Below are 20,371 nucleotides of genomic sequence, written 5' to 3'. Positions count from 1 at the left end.
GTTCTTGCACCCGGTGTACTGTAGCAGCCCTGGTGTGAGTGCAGAGTCGTTTGCTCAGCTGAAATTGCCTGGCTGCGGTAAAAAGCAAAGATAAGCAGTCTATTAGAACTGTGTGAAAGTGCTTTTACATGCCTCACCACGTGAAAACTTTCAGAGCACAATGGCAGACTCGTGTTAGTGATCGATTGGCCATCCCCTGCGAACCATGAAGGGCCCCTTTAATGCCAACACACATGGTATTTTCATGGTAATGTACATGGAATTGTCGCGGGTGCTACAGTATATGAGCTGTCGTAATTCCACCTTTTTTTCCACTTTTGTGCCCCTCTTTATGACTGAGCTCAAATTGAAGTTCAGATCATGCACCTTAAGGCTTCTCCAGGAAAAAAATTGTGTCTGTGTGAAAATGCAATGTAGAATGCAGCCAGCTGAATCATTGGAGGTATTATGAATTTGTCCCCTTCAGAGAGTCAGCTTCCAAGAGAGACTTTAGAGACAGCAGCATCAAGTCTTTACCTTACGATTCCAAGGGGGCAAGGTTCCCACAGCAACTGATTTGAATCCTAATTAAAACCCGGGGATTTGATTAATGAGCACAACGATGTGCATGTGTGTGTGTGTGTGTGTGTGTGTGTGTGTGTGTGTGTGTGTGTGTGTGTGTGTGTGTGTGTGTGTGTGTGTGTGTGCGTGTCGATGTTGCATGGCTCTTTGTATGTGGCGAGTGTGTGGGAGTCAGCATGTTCTTGTGAGTCACGGCGTATCTTGTGTGTATGCTAAATGAGAAGGGGGTGTTGTATGCCTATGCTTGTGTGTGTGTTTTCGTGTGTGTTCATGAGCCTCTGGGTAATCCTGTGAATCACTACTGTGTTTTGAGCAAGTGTTACACATGTGTGTGTGTGTGTGTGTTTCATGTCTCCCGGGAGGCTTGTCCTTGCCTGCAGTACCACTGTGTGAATCAGAGGTGAGTCCTCTGGAGTTGCCCTCTGCTTTAATCTGCAGCTAATGACAGAACCACCTGCCCTCCTGGCCATCCTCCTCCCCCATACCCCCTCTATCTGTTGGCTCCTCTCCCCTCTCCCTTCACCACACATCTCAGCCAGCCCTCACAAACCCCCAAACTCCCAATGCTCATTGTCTCCCTTTCACTCTCTCCCACAACTAGCCTTTTATTTCCCTCCTTCCCTCCCTCTCCGCCCTGCTCTCTTCCACTTGCTTTCTACTCTTTCCCACAGAGTGCATGATGCCCTTGCCTGCCTCTCTGATTGCCTCATTCCACTGAGTAACTAGATGCTGGGGGCAGTGAGGGCCCCAAAGAAACCGAAACACGTGTTAAGGGACAGCGCAACAGTATGTGAACAACGTGTAGCTTTAAGGAGATTTTCTGACCCATGCATTGGCAGGGGAGTGGAGCAAACCACGTTCCTGCTCTTGTCTGTTTGGCTGCTTGTCCTCAAGTCTGGAGTGTGTGTGCAATCACGCATGCAAGCCAGTCCCGGTGGATGTCTCGGGAACAAAAGCATAATTGGAGAGAGCTGCAAAAACGAGATGACCACCACTTCCTGCAATGTGTCCACAGTGGAAGAGAAGGAGTGAGCAGGGGGAGAAAAACAAAAGGGAGGAAATCAAAGAGAGAATGGCGTGTAAACCAATCGGAATTGACAAGAGCCCACAGGAGAATCAAAGTGAAAGTAAAGAGGGGGAATGGAGAATGAAATAAAGGGGAGCGTAATAGAAGAAATCTGCGTATGATCTGACAGAAATAATTCAGTTGAGAGAAAGGAAAAGGCTTTGGAGAAGCAGAAAGCGGAGGAGGAAGAAAGGAGAAGTGGCTGAAGTGAAACAGCATGAATCCCCATCCATTTCAGCACTGGACAGCTCCACAGACAGCACTAGGCCAGTATAAATAGATCCCCTACTTTAGAGGCGCCGTCAATGCTCCAAAAAAGTGCTTTATGTGCTCGGAGCGCCTCCTGCCCCTGGAGAACAGACGCTAAGGTATCTGATGGTGCCTGATAACCATCTTCTCTCAGTTCCTCTCCGTTTGTTTTCTTAATTTAGGGAGCTTCCACGGTTCAACAACACTACGGTGAGAAAAGAGAGTGTTTTTCTCCCAGATACTCAGTCACGGCCACTGTAGACGATATAGCCTCAGGTCTGGGATCACATTACCCCTGCCACAGATCTAGCCGCACCAATCACAGAGCTGATCTCAGTGCCAAAAACCTTATTTTTTAAACATCAGCTGCAACCCTGCATGTTTGAAGTGACTTGAATGTATGCATTTGTCCGTATAGGCAATCTACACAAATGCATACATGTGGTTGTGCATACATGCCCAGCAACTGCCATCCTGTTTCCATTGCAAGAGAGCATTAAGTAGCCTTGTGGGGAAGCTGTATGAAGCCTAATGCACCTGAGAGCCCTGAAATCTATAACCATCATCTACATCTTCCTGATATTACTGGAACCGTCTCTGTTACTGTTGTTTCAGATAGGAATCTCCAGGGAGAGCTTTCCCCTCTACTGCTGCAGGGAGAGGTACAGGGGGGTGTAGGAAGAGGAGGGAGAGGAAGGAGAGAGAGAGAGAGAGTGTGTGAGAGGAAGGAGAGAGAGAGTGTGTGAGGAAGAGATGCACCTCTCAATTTCCTCAAGGTGATTCACCTTAATGCACGCTGAAATCAATGTGAAATTGAACTGAACATTGAACTTTCGGCAGAGTAATATGGAAGACATGTTGCTATTAAATCTTTTCCTATAGCCATGTAACCGGCTGACTGATATTTGAACACTTCTGAATTTTTAACACCGTGGCACCATGGTGTCCTTGATGGAGACCCTGCTATTGGTCCTCCCAGGACCCCTAGACTTAACAAGGGGGCATACCTGCCACTTATAGGCAGTATTGATGTAGCAGCAGGCACGTATTGGGCTAAAGCTGCATTCTGTTTTGATGGTGGGCTTCATTGCTCTCAATCTCCACGGCATCTGTTGCGCCCACCACCTCCATTTGGCGAGATAGGTGTTTTGATGCATCCGACCAGTCCTCCCTGTAATCTCTACTGTTTTCTTCATAAAAAGTCACCACCGTTTTCCCGACTGCGTGCTCGCTTGCTCCAGCTGGCACGAGTCGCCATGGTAACACACACCGGTTTTCACGAAATCCGTCGCTGTTTAAGGGCAAAAGGAGAGATGAATAAACTAATGAGATTATAAATTATTGTCGGTATAGCTCAACAGTCGGGGCACTGCACACGTGAGGAGAAAGTTTATGGGGCCCATTGTGTGACTATTGTCTTCTGTAATGAAGTAGCCACCCCGCGCCTCATAGCCTAAACACTTTCGCGCCGCCTTATTGCATGATCAATTCCGGCCCCGTCTGTCCCCCCTTCTTCTTCTTCTTCTTCTTCTTCTTCTTCTTCTTCTTCTTCTTCTTCTTCTTCTTCTTCTTCTTCTTCTTCTCCTTTCTCCTCTATGAATTACCCAGTTGTGTGTGAGATGAAGAGAGGTTTCTCCGTGTCTGCACGCAGGCTAAAACTCCGCGTATATCGCCCGCCTGTCCAGCGGTCCAGAGCCGCAGCTTCCCCGGGCTGCACTGTGGAGAAGCGGACCTGCATCCTAAAGCCAATCGGGGTTCTTTTTTTTTGTTGTTCACTCTTTCCCTCTCTCTCCCGGTTTTTATCCTCCACCTCATTGCAGTCTTATCACGTCCCCCCCTCCCTCCCCGTGCTCTAACCCCCCCCCCCCCCCCCCTCCCTCCCCATCCGCCTGAGCCGCTACAGGAGAGGAGAGAGAGGGAGAAGAGTGCGGCTGAATGTGAACGACATGTCGACAGTCAGCCTCTAAAGTGTTTTCTCGGTCGTTCCCTAATTCTTTGGCGGCGGACTGAGTGAGTATTACCCGCATCCCTGCTCTGCTAAGCGTCGCTGTGTGGATCAGAGAGGCTGCCGGGGAGAGACAGACAATGGGGAATGCAATTGGATTGCGTTACTCTGCCAAGGATTTTCATACATAGCCTGGTAAATGTCTTAATAGCTTCTGTTAATGACTAGGCTGTTTAATTGGTCATGCTTTAATTCTACTAACTATTACAATTTGTGTGCTGCAATGTTAGGGGCTAATTGATTTTCTTGGAGGGCTGTGGGCTATCCAGGCTGATAGCCCCGTGCATTTGATGTGTGATGCTGCTGCTATGCCTGTGCGGGTCTGTGCTGGGAGCAGGGGCCCATGTAAAAAAGCGTGGAGCTTGGTTGAGGCTCTGTGTGTTCTGACGGCCAGAGAGGACGGAGAGGTAGACACTGGAATTATGTGACATGAATAATATGGCGTTGAATAAGCGGTGACCGTCATCTCTCTGGTTCGCTTGCGTCAGTGTGCAGGTCTAGGAGAAGAGAGAGGGGGGAAAAGTCTGAAGAAACACTGGGAGAGAAGCCACACCTGTGTCCGGCCTGTTTTCAGATGGACATGACAGACAGACAGATGGACGGACCGAGTTTTACATTCTGCTGTGCTGTCACCACTCAACACATAAGTCCTCTCCTTTCTTGTTGCCCTAATGATGCAGAGCTATGCCGACTGCTGACTAGTCCACTCGGCTGATTGAAGAAAGAACCTTGAGTGTTGACTGTGTTTCTTTTTATTAAGGAGAGACAGCCTTCCACCAAAGCAGAATTTAACAGGAGGGATCCCAGTGGTCTGTCTGGACTCACTATTGATCTCCTCCATACGGGGGGCTTCGGGCCCAGTAATAAACAATGCATTTCCTTTGACAAACACGAAGACCTACTGGGACTGTGACTGTTGTTTTCTGTATCGTTTTCCAATTTGTCAAACACTATTGAGCACGTTGGCCTGGATTGTCCTGTGTTCTTTGTGTTTGAAGCTTAAATGCTCTAAAACACTTGGGTGTATTGTTGTCGTGTTAAGAAGAAAACATGCTTTTTGTATGCCTCTCCTTGTGCTTTAATTGTTGTATACTCCAACAAGTATTGCAGCACTGCTCTGGTTTTTGTTATGAAAGCTCACACTCATCCTCACGTGTCTAGCTACCTGTTTCTGTACTTGGCAGGCTTTGAAAGCACACTTTTAAGATATGGTTTGACCTTTTCTCACATTGTTTTCACCACGCACACACACACACACACATGTAACTTGGCTCCGGCGCTGTTTTCTCTGTGAGCTATAGGCGTACATTGTGTGCAGGGCGAGAGGAGGGCTTTGATGTAATCAATATCAGATTTCAGCTGTTTCACTGTGAGCTCTCATCCTGAGTGGCAGTCTTGACTGACTTCTTACTGCTTATGCAATCCCACTCCTCTCTCCCACCTCACCCGTTTCCCGCTTCCTTTGCACCTACTCTGCCCATTACTCTTCCTTTATCTGTCTGTCTCTCATTTGCTCCATTCCTTCACCTTGTTCCTAATTTTCACCTCTCCCCTTCATCTTTTTTTGTTGTCATAATCATCTCTGTGATTGCTCTTCCTCTCCCGGGCGGTGGTGTTTTCACTGCTGCCTCCTTGTCTAACTCGCTGATGCTAGATTATTGCTGTATGATTACAGCTATACCATGATGATCATTATTGCATTTCTCATGACAGTGTTCAACAGCAGATCGAGATGCTTTATCCAATTTAGATCCCATTAAGACTTGAGAGGAAATATCCCCATGCAAGACTCATATCTCAGTTTTGTTGTTGTTGTTGTTTGTTTCCACGGAGCACTGCAACTCTGTACTCATGTTGTTGTTACAGCAGTGGCATCCCCACCATCACTATCAGCATCAGTTCATGTTCCTGCCCGTCATCTCGCTACCTTCACATCAGCCCTTTTGAACATTTTGAATAGTTTGGATTCGCAGCGACGCTTTCACTCCACTGTCATTACCACAATAATGATTATGACAGGACTCGATGGCTGTTGATAACCTAACATATTCTGCTGATTGATAGTATGGGGTTTTTTGTGCCTCATCCTTCTGTTCTCTGATTGCCATTCATCTTATTAAATGGAGCAGTTCATTAGACAGAAGTATTATGAATCTGATTTGCATCTGCCCATATTCATATTGCATACATTAACACATGCGTGACATTTCAGCTTCACCGGGCATTTGAGAGTACAGATGAATATATTCATTACAACCAACCCCCCCTTCACTTGTCCAAAAAGCCACTCATGTGATTCACAGGTGACTTAGCCCACATGTTTACCTTTGTTTTGAGATGTTCAATGTCAGTATTTGAATTTGTAAAAAGCAGTGTTGAAGAAGCTGAGGGATTGTTGGCGTGTTGTTTTTATATCAATGTTCCATGCATTCATGAGCCCTGTGGATCCAAAGCTTTGTTTTCTTATGCTTAATGCATCTTACATATGTTTACCATGGATCTGCTCATATCACTGCATACTGTGGCCTCCAGTTGGTCTATACATCATTATTCCGATGTAATGTAATTCTTCCCCCGTGGTGCTCGGGTCTGTGTCATTTAACTTTTATTTCTGACTGCTTTAGTATGCTTCTGATGTATCATCAATCTGATTCATCCTGAACTGACTTTTGCTGTTGCCTCCCTGACTTTTTACCCTCTTTTAATCTTGTGTGTGTGTGTGTGTGTGTGTGTGTGTGTGTGTGTGTGTGTGTGTGTGTGTGTGTGTGTGTGTGTGTGTGTGTGTGTGTGTGTGTGTGTGTGTGTGTGAAGTGTCGCTCCACGCAGTGCGGTGAGGGGCCGATGCCGGGCTTTAGCCCCAGGCCGCTGAGCTGAGAGGGAGAAGCAGGAGGATGCAGTGGGTCGCTTTGACAGTGGCCCTAGGGTGTGTGTGTATGTCCCGGGCATCACACACCCCCACCCCTACCCCCACCTCCACACACACTCCTCTGGTGGACAACTCGGAGGAGGAAGTGGACGAGCCGTGCTTCGAGCCGTGCACGTGCGAGGTCAAAGAAGGTGTGCTGCACGTGCACTGCGATGGGCGGAGCTTCACTAATGTCAGCCAGGTATGACGACTGTTCGTTCTTGTCCGTCACGTGGAACTGCACTGCTCTGCACTTTATTGCGCCGACATTTATCTCATTATCATACCATATCTCCAAGTCTAATATCCTGTCTCTAATGTGGCTTATGGCTGTTTCTAACTGTTGGATTCATGTAATTAATAAGATAACTAATCAGACCTCAAATTAATCATTCAGGTGTCACAGTCGTGGGTCCGCCCTTTTAAACTCAACATCCAGAGGAACTCTCTGAGGCGTCTCTATAGCAACGGGTTTCAGCACCTTGGCAACGCAGTGTCGATAAACCTTGGCAACAATGCACTCCAAGACATCAAAGTGGGAGCTTTCAACGGGTTGGCCAAACTCAGACGCCTGTACCTCCACGAGAACAAGTTGGAGGTCTTCAGAAACGACACCTTCGCTGGCTTGGAGGCCTTGGAATACCTCCAGGTAGGCTGGAGTAGATAAACCATGTTGAGGAAACATGAGTGACGGGATAATTGACAAATTTGCCCCAAGATAAGAATATAATATATGAGAGTTATTCGCTAGCAGGTTCTTAAGATATCTGTGCAGTTTCAAAAGCAGAGTGCCTCAGCTTTTCCTGCTGCATTCAGCCTATTTTTCCAATTGCAGCAATTATATGATCATCACATTTTCTCCTTATACCTGCAGGCCGACTACAACGTGATCAAACGAATCGACAGCGGTGCTCTGAGGTTCCTCTACAAGCTCCGGGTTCTCATCCTCAACGACAACCTGATCCCCATATTGCCTGCTCATCTGTTCAGGTTAGATTCCTTATTATTTCTCTGCAAAGTTATTACATTATGCAGGGACGGATCGGACGCGGAAATATCCGTACTTTTTGTCGAATTCATGTTTCTGTGGCAAACTATTTCGTATCATAAAAGGCGGATTAATCATCAGATAGAAAGAGTTCTTAGCAGTGGAAAGTGTGAAACCATTATTTTCAATTACTATCACATTGTCCTTTCATCTAACCTAGCTTACTATCCCCCTCCTCCTTCTGTTTTAGATCTGTGTCTCTGACTCATCTGGACCTGCGGGGAAACCGTCTGAAGAGCCTGGCATATGCTGGGACCCTGGAGTACGTCGGGCGCTCCCTGATGGAGCTGCAGCTGGAGGAGAATCCCTGGAACTGTGGCTGTGAGGCGGTGCAGCTCCAGCAGTGGCTGGGTCAGATCCCCTACACGGCTGTCGTCGGGGACGTTACCTGCGAATATCCCTTTCACCTTCACGGCAAGGACCTGAGGGAAATTCCCCGCAAGGAGTTGTGCGCTGACCTCCCGGATAAAGAGATACAAGCCGAAGTGGGTGGACCGTCAGCAGGATCACAGCCCCCAAACTCTAAACCCAACTCCCATCCGGGGCGGGTCCGGCCCACAAAACCATCCTCCATGGTCCACGGCCGCCAGAACACGCACACCTCCTCCACTTCGTCCTCCTCTTCCTCAGCGGAGAGGAAAGAGAGGCAACCGAGGCCCACTAAAAGGCCTCGACCCTCCAGGACATCCCCCACACCTCGCAGTCTGATGCCCAACCAGAATCCCCCCGTGGCTGGCTACCAGACACGACCCCCCATCCCCATTATTTGTCCCCTGGGCTGCACTTGCAACCTGCACATCTCCGACCTGGGTCTAACCGTCAACTGCAAGGAGAGCGGCTTCGTTAACATTTCCCAGCTCACACCTCGGCCCCTCAACGGCCGCAAGCTGTACCTGAGTGGAAACCTAATCCAGAGGATCTATAGCACGGACTTCTGGAATTTCTCCAGCCTCGACCTGCTTCACCTGGGGAACAACCGCATCTCGTACCTCCAGGAGGGGGCCTTCTCCAGCCTCACCAGCCTGCGGAGCCTCTACCTGAACGGGAACAACCTGGAGAGGCTCAGCCCCCACATGTTCCTGGGGCTGCAGGATCTGAGGTAGGATTTCTTTGTTCTTTGTCTTTTTACATCACTCATAGCATTTCAAGCACGTTCCCCTTCATCGCACTTCAAAGTAATTCATAAACCTTAACCACATGTCAGCTCAGGTATTTAGATATTTGTTTTAAATCTGAAGAAATTAATTTCACTGCGATACAGGCATCGCACGGAGCAGAACATTTTGATTACCATTGTGCTGGGATTTGATTGAAATGAAGAGGTGTCCGTTCTCTTCTAGGAGTTTGTCACGCTGACTGATGGCATGCTTCACTCGAGGTGTATGAGTGACAACGGGAAAATGAATGTTTTGTGTTAATAAGGGGGTGAGACGTCTGGATGGTGCCAGGAATTTGCTTACAGTGATGCATATGTATCATTGTCAGATTAGGCTTACAAAGTTAAATCCTCTTCAATTAATGTATACAGCAAATATCATCTGTCAGTAAGTCTATTTATTCGGTGAGCGGTGAGTGTTTGATTCTGACAGCAGGTCAACTTTCATCCTTAAGAAAAAGAAGGTGAGTTGAATAATCCGATCGTATTAAAAACATCATTTAGCCTTTCAGCTCCACTGTCTCTCTATTTCAAGATGAGGTTCAGACATATTCATTTGACTTTTTATCAATAATAAAGATTCCCTCGGGATGTTCAAAAAGTCTTCCTTTAATCTCTCCTTAGCCTTTGTTAGGGACTCTATCAATAATTTAAACATATTACTTATTACAGCAATCGAAGTATATTTGATCACTAGCATGCAAGGAAAAGTCTACCGTCATATTTAATTCCTCTCTTAATTGCCACTGAGTTTCTATTTTTGAAACCTCGAGAAAATTGAAAAGGGCCTTCAATTGGACATAATGATTAGGCCTGCCAAGACTAGTGTGAGAAGTCATCAGTGGAAAATTATACAATATCATTTTGACACTGATCAGGTAATCAGCAGTGAAAAGTGCACACTAAATTACATTTCTGTTGTGACTTCTTTACATAAATATTCAATTATGCTATTATCATGCTGAGATGCAGGAGAGGTAAATTATACATTAAAACAAACCGATTTAAACATGAGAACATTCATACTGTGCTTCAATTAATTACTTTGTTATACAACACAAAGAATGTGTGATATTGTATTGATTTATCTTTAATGTCAGATATCATGAACTACTGATATAGTTTTATTTAACATGACATCTCCACCACTTTTCCTCCTCGTTCCACAGTTAATCTTGAGTGACTGTCTTTTTCTCTCTTTAAGTTACCTTTATTTCGAGTACAACGAGATCCATGAGATAGATCCTGGGACTTTCAACTCCATGCCGTCCCTGCAGCTGTTGTTCCTAAACGCCAACCTGCTGCAGAGCCTCCCGTTCGGTGTGTTTTCTGGAGTTAATCTGGCTCGACTCAATCTGAGAAACAACCACCTTCTGCTGCTTCCTATGGAGGGCGTGCTGGAACACCTCACCGGACTGCGACAGGTCGGTACAAACATTCAACTTTATTCGCTGAGCGATTGAGGGGGTTTCGCTGCAGGAGGATGCTTCAATCAGAAATGATCCTGATCTGCTAACCTGCTGGTGTGTAAATGACTCGCATACCTGGCATGAAGCTTTTAGCAGATTTACGCCAAATAACAGGCATTCATTAGTGACTGACAGTGGCAGGGTGAAACATGGAGATGATTGAAATAGGCCTAATTATAGAAGGGTATGTTTATTTTGAATGTCAGCCGATGAGATTAAAAGAACTAATAGATTTCCGAGACACATAATATTATCACAGCTTGATGAACTAAACAGAAGAAGCTGAATCAATCTTCTGAAACTTCTGTCAGCCCCCTGATCTCCTGGCCTCTGGCACAGCTGCAGTTTCCTCCGCCATCATGCATCGTCTGTTGTTTTGAGAGCGCTGCTGTGGCATGTGGGACTCTGGTTGCGCCTCAGGTATTCTAATTGGAAAATTGCAATTGAGTCGATTTGCATAAGTGGTCTTAATAAATCAGTAACTAACCTGGAGAAAGCTGAACCCCTCAAGTTTTTGAGCATGGTTGTAATTAAGGCACCTTTTTGTAAATAACATTTTTCATACTAGTTTGTGGTAAATTCACGGTTTGTGTTAGACCGTACTTCGCACACTTAACTGCAGAATTATAGGACTGTAGCTGTAGCCTACACAATGCGCCGATAAGGACCGAGGTATTACATTTTTCATCCTGCCTCCTCTCACTTCAGCAAATTTACTGTACCAGGCTTTTCTTAGGCAGCCGGAGTAGAATTAGCTAAGGTGGGTGTGGATTAGCCTGAATGTCATTGTGAATTTTACTTTTCACAATTCCCAATCCCAGCTAGTGTGGGTAAGGCTGGCAGTTCAGAGGCTGTTTCTAAATGTTTGCTCAGGGGAAGGACGACGGTGGTTTATACAGCTGGAGGAACCGTGTAGAAGTGTATTGTGTTTTTGTGCCGCTATACGCCTCTGAAGACCAAGAGCATTAAAGCATTCACCAAATGGAAGTGCACTGGGCCATATTCATAAAGCCCAGCTGTATCACCATTGAGCTCAAAATCTGCAGCACGGTAATTGAATTCATTCATTTACCAAGGTTGTTATTCCTCTGACAAAGCCACATTAGCGCAGAAAAATAATGTGACAATGATATCACCTGTTGACTTACTGCTGGCCTTTTGGAGGCTCGGAAAGTGGGATTTCTGGGCCCCGACGTGTGTTTTTGGAGCCAGAGTTTGCACTGTGAAATCAAAGGGTAACACAGATGGGAGCAGGGTGAAGTTTACAGGGGCGGTAAAAAAAATCTCATAAAGCAGTAGCACATATAGCTTAGAGTCAAAGCCACCATCAAGAGCGGGATTATCAGCTACACCCACTAATAATGTTGCTGTTTTTCTGTTGCTGTATCAGTTTTAGAGAAAATTAAATGTGTTAATTAATTGCAACACAAGAGCTAAATAGTGTTACCTTTAAAAACAATAATAATGGGAATGTTACAAAATGAAGGTGAATCACAATATGAGTCTATGCTAGAAACATGTTCACTTCATATAAACAAGGCTTTCTCAGTAAATGCACATGTTATGTAGTGCAGCTCACTCTCATTATTGCCATATGTAATGAAAAAATCTTGCCTACAGCAACATATCACCTCGAATAATGTCAGATAGAGAAACAATGCAGACTGCAGAAAGACAACAAACAACACAGATTCACCAGAGGGCCAGATTGACAGGACTGCACAACTCGTAATTACCCGATTATCAGTTTTTTGTTTTTATCTGACTTAATACGAACTAATCTTTAAGGGCAATGGTTTGACATGTTGGAAACAAACAGTTATTTGCTCTCTTGCAGAGAGTTAAAAGGTTACGGTTTGTACCGGTGTGACCCACACACTGTGTGCTGTGGTTAACTGTTCACTTCCAGCGAGGACATACATAACAGATGTTCTCCTCGAAAGAGGAAGTGCAAACTTTGCAACACGGGTCTTTATGAGCACCCATGTCAGGATTTCTGTTATACATCCCGTTTATATTGCTAAAACATTAAACTATACGATACATGACTATGGCATTCAGAGTTTTAACACAGTTTTTAGCATATTTAAGCTTTATATAATAAAATACATTGTTCCATTTTCTTCCTTTCTTCAACAAGAGTTAGATGAGAATGATGATACCACTCTCATATCTGTCTGTTCAATATGAGACTGCAGCCAGCAGCTTATTACTGTGGCATAAACACTGGAAACAGTGAAACAGCTACCCGGCTGTTTTCATAGGTAACAAAATCGCTGTTTACATCAGGGAATGAAATGAACACCTGCCAAACACAGGGTAAACGTAGGCTGGAAACATATTCAGGTCACCTGGCACCATGGTGTAATTCCTATAATATATGCCTTTTATAATAAGAAATATTAATGTGTTTTGAAGCAATTTCTATGTTAATTTCAGACCCTGCTTTACATTATATCTAATTAGTTTAAAGTTAAGAAAAAAAAGAAATCATGTTGCTTGTTATCGGAGCCTATGTGGGGTTATATGCACCGCTCCCTAATCTTTGCGCTAAACAGACGGTACTAAATTCAATCACATACATTCAATGTCACTCACCCAGTCATTGGCTTTCAGCAGTGGAGCTGCATAGTACGTAATTTCCTGTTTAAAAGCTTATTGAAAGACAGTAAAAGCTACAGAAACAATAAAAATGTTATAAGTCAGTTTCACGCGGAAGGCTGCTGAGCCATTACCCTTATAAACTGTTGTTAAATCGTCTAGTTCAGGGGGTCATCCCTGTTTCCATGGTCCTATATTCGTGATATAAAATAACACTGTATGAAATTGGTATGGGCTTTCTTCGCAGTTTGAATTGCAAACGCGTGAAGGGAGATAGACCTTTCCAGTGTGGTAGCCATTGGGAAAATGGCTTCGTCCAAAGGTTTCAAGGAGTGTAACATCAGTATGAAAAAAAGCTGTATGTTGGTGATTTTAAATGTAACTTCAAGGAACATGGCTGGGAACCTAAGACCCTTGAAATGTGACATTAATGTGTAATAATAAGAGGATGTTAATATTAATGTGTAATATTAAGAGGATGTTAATCTTGGGGACATAGATATGCTCCCGTTTTTTACTAACAGCCAACTAAACTCTCAAATATTAAGGAGTAGGCAATAAAAAAATAACACACTATAGTCTTTGACAAAACTGGTTTATAATTCTAGTTTTAATACATTTTACTATATGAAAGTTAAAACTCTACTTTCTGTTATCAGACTAGCAGAGGAGTGTTGCTATTGAAGCTATTATTCAGCATTAGCAATGCTGTTCAAGTTGCAATCCAGTAGCCAGGACATTCAAATGACGTTGAGAAGGGCATGTGCTTAATGATATTAACATTGATTCAAGTCTGAAACTCAGCTGATAGCCAGGTAATGGAGTTAATTAACACCGTGAACATCCACAGCAGATCATATCTAATAATTCTATTAAGAGATTACCTGTCAGTGCAACTCTTCACATCTGGCCATTATTTTCAGTCGGTTTGTTTACACAGTCTAAACCAGTGGATATGTTTATGCAGTGAAAACAACTCATACATTTTTTCATAATGTCAGCCAGTATTTGACTTGAACAGCACAGCAAAAACCGGCCACCACAGGTGTTTAGACCTAAATACATTACCTCAATAAAAGCCCCCTGAAATACCAGGCTTTTAGCAGGAATTTCACCAGTCATCTGGCAGGCATACTAATGTATTTCTATTTCAGTAGGGAAGATGGTATTATTGAGTAAATGCCAATAGAGCCAGTTTACAGCAATATGTTTCACTATGAGATGATTTTTCCTGCAAAATAAGGCAGGCTTTTCTCACTAGTATAGCAATAACCTCAATTAATTATTTTTAAATGATCTTTAGGGTTGCATAATATAGACATGATTAATATTGCACTTAGTATTGCAGTTTGATTTCTGCATCAATATGTTGAATTAGAAGTTAAACGCATTTTAACTGAGAAAAATGTTTCTAATTGTATTTTTACAATGACAAAACCATTTAAAGTTGTCACATGCAGTGCTGTGACTGATTTTAGTCGATGTATGTTAGGATGTGTTAAAACAGGTTACCACAACAATGTTAAAAAGTATTTAAAACATACATACAGAGGGAACACACTGTAATATTGACGTATTGGTCAGCCCTATACCGACATAATAGCAGTTGTGAAGAATGGATTGCTTTGAAATGTTCCCGGCCTCTCTTAGTGGATTAGTTGTGTATGTTTCTGCAGATAACACGGTATACACACTTGTCAAGTCATGTCTACATACTTCCCATAGCATCTTTCGGCACACTTCAAACACAGAGTCCAGATATATGATACAGCAGCATTAAAAGTCAATGTTTGTTTTCCCTCAGAATAAAAGATCAAGGGTATCTTTCCAGACTCGCCATGTTGCACTGATGTTCGGCAATCACACAGAGGCAGAGATGCCAATTTCTCTACTGACAATAACCTCAATGGACCAGAAACTCTTGCTCTTTGCTCTTTGCTATTACTACCGCTCTCTCTCTCTACCTACATGAAACACAAACCGCTGGATAGAACAAGAGCATGCCCCCTCCCAAGGGCTTGTTGTGAGAAATCACTATCTGAGGTAGAAGTCGACGAGGCAGGCAAAGGGAGCGTGAGTACACTATGAAAGTAAATTGGAACACTTCAAAAATAGACAAAAAAACTGTCCTTGAATGCACTCAACATCAGAGACAGGTGAAATCCAACATAGCAAGTGTCCGTGAGTTAATTGCTTTGACGCATTTCTCTAGCTTCGTATGTATAACGTATCCCATGAAGACAGGTTTGGAAAAATTGATTTTAGCGTATACTGCAGATTTTTTTCTAATGCACTCTTTTCATTTTGGCTCTGTGTATTATTCAGAAGACAATGAAACACATTCATCAGTATGGAGAAGGCTTGGCAAGCTGAAGCTCAGGCCCGTCTTCTCACCAGAGACTTCAGCAAAATCCCTGCACCAGAACTTCCAAAACCTGCTCATATTGACTATATTTCTGTGAACTAACTGGAGCAATTCTGATGACTGACAGGATATTGCTATTTGGGCAAAGTGATCAATTATGACAGATGGCTCGCTGAGAACATCCTGAATTTCTCTCATGATGTGATTTTCTTTTTATGGCTTTCAAGTCAATTTTGGACAATTATTGCGTGATCTTTGATCTCGTCATAATGATAAGAACCCACAAGAGCTAAATGTACTCCTCTGCGGCTGAAGCATGGCAGTTTTCATCCAAAATTGATGGCATTATTTAAATCAGCATGAATATATTTTCTGACAGAAGAGGGTTTTTTTGTGTTTCTCATGAATTTCTTTCTGAATATGATAACAAGAAGCATCACAAGAGTAAATGTTTAACTCGAAAACATTTTAAACAAGACTCATGTGGCTGCTTTAACCACAAGAATGCCATGTTTACTGTGATAATGATACAGTGCCATTAACATACTGTTTGTGACTTCACTAAAAAGCTTAGTTTTTACCATAAAACATGATTTCATGCACTCAAATTTCCCCCTTCCACCGGCACCTGTCGGGCCAATTGAGGGTCTATAATTTGCGTTAAAAACAGAGCTTTGATTGATAAGTTGACAGCAAATCGCACACTAGGTGACCAGGCGTATCAATTGTAAACGGTGTTAGACATGTTGGACAGATGCTTGCAAAAGAGAAGGGGTATAGAGCCCCTGGGATCTATGTGAAAGCAAACAATACTTGGAATAAAATGCTTCAAGAATTTCAACCAGATGGAGGATTGTCGTTATGAAAGTTATAAAACAAAAAACAAGCTGACATTTCGGTCGTACCTTGTTTATTCAAAATGTCACCTTGTTTGGTTGTGTTCATTCAAGCTGATTTACAGCGCCACAATGATTCTGAAACACGGAAAACTGCACTTTCAATGGACTTTTTATTATATAGTGAGTGTTCAAGAGTTAAAACTGCGGCAGAGTATTGTTTCTACTCACTCTCCGGTTGCCATTATGCCATTATCAAAGCCACACAAAAGCCCACAGTGGGCTTACTCTAATAAAGTGGAGGAGCATCCTGTTGTTCAGCCTGATGCATGGGGAAGTAGTCATACAGTTGCTCCCACAACAGCAATGCTGAATCATCTCAAAAGGCATCCATCTATTTCTGCAAGCCTGGGAGTTGGCCTAACCAAATTAGCATAACAACATTTGTGCAAGCTTCTTGGAAATGTGACAGAGAGAGAATATCAGCTTTCATTGCCAATGTCGTTGATAAAGATATGGAACAGATTAGTTCTTCAAACAATGCAACGAAATGTGAGTGATTCCCTTTGTGCATAATCTACTTTACCCTTTTCAAAATGTGGCAAAGTGAATATTTGAGTTTGTTTTTAGGACACGCAATCAATAGCTTGCAATGAGAAAATGGATTTACGCCTGTACCTATTGGATTATAGCACAGGGGAGAGTTGCATCATTACATCTCGTCTATTGTTAAAAACAAAGTGCCGTGATACTCGTCACACAAAACCTGCCTGCCAGTTTTGTCAATAACCACTTATGTAAACTCTGAGTGGCCTTTATTTTAAACTGAAATATTCCTATAACCCGCTCTATGTGTGAACAAGTTTTAAAGAGAGCACTTGTGGTGGTACAAGTTGAATTGGTCACTACTCGGTTGTTCATTATTGAGAGTACACTGTGCCTGTGCGCAGGCATTCAGGAAATGTAAGCACTTCAATATTTTGATGACCCTATAATGACATTATTTACATTAATCAGTACTTTACCACACCTGCATTATTCAAAAAAGAATTAAAAAATGCTGGCCGTTGTGGAGATGTACTCTATTATGCAAATGCAGAAAAACTCATTTTCAATATACTCTAGCTGGTGAAAAGCGAAGGTAGCAGAACACATCATTGTTCTTGTTGTCGTCCTATTAGAGGGCCAGCTGCTGGATTATTCTTCAACACAAGACGGTTACAAAGTTACTTATATCTGTGCTCTATATCATGATATATCACAAGCATCTCAGATATATTATCTCTTTTTTTGTTTACATTCATAAAGTGATTCATGAATTTGCATTGCACGGCAGAGCGTTAATTAGTGGAGCATTACACAATGACAAAGCGCTATGTTGCTGTGTGTTTCTCCAGGTGGACCTGCAGCAGAACCCGTGGGAGTGCACCTGTGAGGCAGCGCCGCTGAAGCGTTGGCTGGAGGGTCTCAGCGCGGTGGTGGTGGTGGGAGAGGTGGTCTGCCATTCCCCGGAGAAGACCAAAGGAGTGGACCTCCGCTCCCTCTCCATGGAGCTGCTGTGTCCCGAGCTGGAGCCCCCGGAGGACGAGGGGCTGGAGGAGCAGACAGCCACCTCCACGGGGGCAGCCAGCGGCGTGTCGGAGGGCTACCCCGACTCCGGGCTGGGCCCCCTGATCCCCCCGGGGAAGGATTCAATCCCTCTTTCGGTGTTAGTGCTCAGCCTGCTGGTGTTGTTTGTGTCGGCATTCTTCGCAGCGGCGGCACTAATCGCCTACGCCCTGAGGAGGAGGGACAAGCTGCCGTTCCGCCGCCAGGGAGAGGTAGACTTGGCGGGCATCCAGATGGAGTGTGGCATCTTCACCGAGCAGACGCACCACCACCACCACCACCATCACCACGGCCTCCCGGAGACGCCGCCCCTGCCCGCGGCCGAAAACAACCACGTCTACGACACCATCCTTCCCCCGGAGACGGGGTCAAAGGGTCCCGGCCCGGCCGCAGCCCCCCACATGTGTAGCAACCCCATCTACAAGGAGGAGCAGGAGGTGAAGCAGCGGCCACAGTTTGCAGCTTCCAAAGACAGCGAAGGAAGATACTGCCCGGCAGCAGAGAAGGAGTGGACTCTAGAGGCGTCCTCGTCCCCCATCAACACCGTCACAGGAGCGATGGGACCCCTGCCCGGTCTCCACGGGAACGGCATGCTCTGCCCCACGGTGATCGACAGCCAAGGCCCCACCCCTAAGGTGGAACTGGTGGACTGCCTCTTCAGACTCCCTGCTCCCGAGTTCAGAGACCTGCCAGACAGGTACGCGAGGCCCCCGCCCCGCTACCCTCACCCCCAAGACTCCAAACAGGAAGCCAGACCCGACCAGACGCTGGTGGTCTCCACCGGTAGCTCCACGGCAGGCGGGAGCAGTCAGAGCGAGCAAGGAGCGGGAGATCAGAGAGCCAGACTGAGGATCACACCCGACTACATGGAGGTGCTGGACAGGTCCTACCAGTTTTAAAACTCCCCCCTCCTCCTCCTGCTCCTCCTCTTCTTCCTGCTACCCCTCTTCTCTTGTCTCTTCATCATCTCCCCCTCTGGCGATGAATCATCAGTAACAATGACTCCTGTACAGAGGCTGCTGTGGCTTTGAGAGGAGCCTGTGGGAGAGCGGGACTACACTACACACGTTTATTCCTGGATAACAAGCTGAGGTCAGTTTTTGTATCCCCCCCCCCCCCCCACTACTGGCGTATAGGTTGGTATTTGGCAAAGGATTAGCTGATCCCAGATCTCTGCCTGGAGGCCAAACTTCAGCTGCAGCTACTACAGAATTTTTTCTCTCTGTTACGCCTCACAATCGTAATGTACCGAGGCTCTGTTTTTTTTCTACTCGCCACAATGAGCAGGAGGCAGTGTGCTGGTGGGCGTCAGCGTTCATGATATCGGCTCTTTGCAACATCAAACACAGAGTCATAAACTGTGACAGCCAGAAGGTGTGGAGCACAGTAAGATGGAGAAGCGACAGAGACAAAGCGAGAGTGAGAGAAACGACTAAAAACAGCCAAGTGCCTTAGCAAAGAACAGCCAGCAGTGTGGTCAATGCTTATTTTTCTATGAATACAGATCTATTTATCTAAACAAAGAGGTTTGACTACCAACGGATGGGATGCTGATGGACGACTGAGACTGAAACCAATCAAAGCCGCCGAATAATTGCATTCCCTGGATGAGCCAAAAATAATAATATACCCAGTTAATTATTGGAGTTGTTTGTATGCAGTTCATTTTCATCTCATCCAGTTAACTTAATTTGCTTATCCAGCTGATTTTCTACAGGGCTAGACGAGGGACATATCCAGGAATAGTTGGTTGCTGTGTGAAATTTTGAAAAGGTTCTGTTTTTTTGGATGAAAGGATACAGAGATTATTTTTTTTAATGCAAGACAATGGAAAGCCGACAAACAGAAGGACTTTGTGGCAATGGATGCATTTTGGATTTCTTAATCAGCCAGACTTAATGAGGCCACATGGACCTCTGCTCCCCGTTTTCTTTCATCGGACCAACGGCATAGACGCTACTGTATTGATTTTTAATTATTTCTCAGAGGAAAATTGAATGGCAAAAAAAAACAATGGACAAAAAAACCTGCAGGACGCAAAGGCATTTTTTTTGTCAAAAAAAAGACAGACACTCCTATCAACTATCGATTATTATCTTTTACGGAGGTACCTTTTTATGCTTTCATCTCCTACCAATAGTAGAGGCAGTTGTGAATATATTTATTCTTAGTTTTTGCGTGTTGAAGCTCTCCTGTAAGGGATCATGTTATATTAATGTATAGGATGATTCTGCATCTGGTTCAGCCTTCTTACCGCCGACCCACGAAATACAATAAAGGGTGCTACGTAAAAAATAAACCTTGCGATGGTAGCTCTGTGTGACAAATTGACACACACACACATGCCATGACCCCCATAAATGCACACTCACTCTCTCTGTCTCCATGCTTTTAAGTGCATGAAAAAAACAGCCTGAGGTATGCTAAGCCTATGAGCTTGTCCACGCAGCGTGTTGAGAGATCAGATGACAGCTGAGCCTACAGGGCTTCTCTCACACTAAA

The 20,371-nt window shown here is 44.5% G+C and overlaps 1 protein-coding gene across 2 annotated transcripts; it reads left to right on the top strand.

Moving 5' to 3' along the window:
- Nucleotides 1–3,733: 3,733 nt before the first annotated feature.
- On the top strand, nucleotides 3,734–20,168 carry LOC117540586 (SLIT and NTRK-like protein 3). 2 transcript variants are annotated; one of them, XM_034207355.1, is made up of 7 exons: nucleotides 3,734–4,016; nucleotides 6,693–6,988; nucleotides 7,184–7,435; nucleotides 7,661–7,776; nucleotides 8,025–8,933; nucleotides 10,195–10,414; nucleotides 17,659–20,168. In XM_034207355.1, exons 2-7 carry the CDS (start codon nucleotides 6,773–6,775, stop codon nucleotides 18,766–18,768), a joined length of 2,823 nt encoding a protein of 940 aa, XP_034063246.1. In that variant the 5' UTR covers nucleotides 3,734–4,016; nucleotides 6,693–6,772; the 3' UTR covers nucleotides 18,769–20,168. The 2 variants fall into 2 exon arrangements, with proteins under 2 accessions (XP_034063246.1, XP_034063247.1); XM_034207356.1 differs by having other exon boundaries at nucleotides 3,762–3,886.
- The last annotated feature ends 203 nt before the right edge of the window (nucleotides 20,169–20,371 follow it).

Source organism: Gymnodraco acuticeps, unplaced genomic scaffold (genome assembly GCF_902827175.1).
Source record: "Gymnodraco acuticeps unplaced genomic scaffold, fGymAcu1.1, whole genome shotgun sequence".
NCBI lineage: Eukaryota > Metazoa > Chordata > Actinopteri > Perciformes > Bathydraconidae > Gymnodraco > Gymnodraco acuticeps.
The sequence above is the reverse complement of the archived record's forward strand: the minus strand, read 5'-3'. Positions and strand labels throughout refer to the sequence as shown.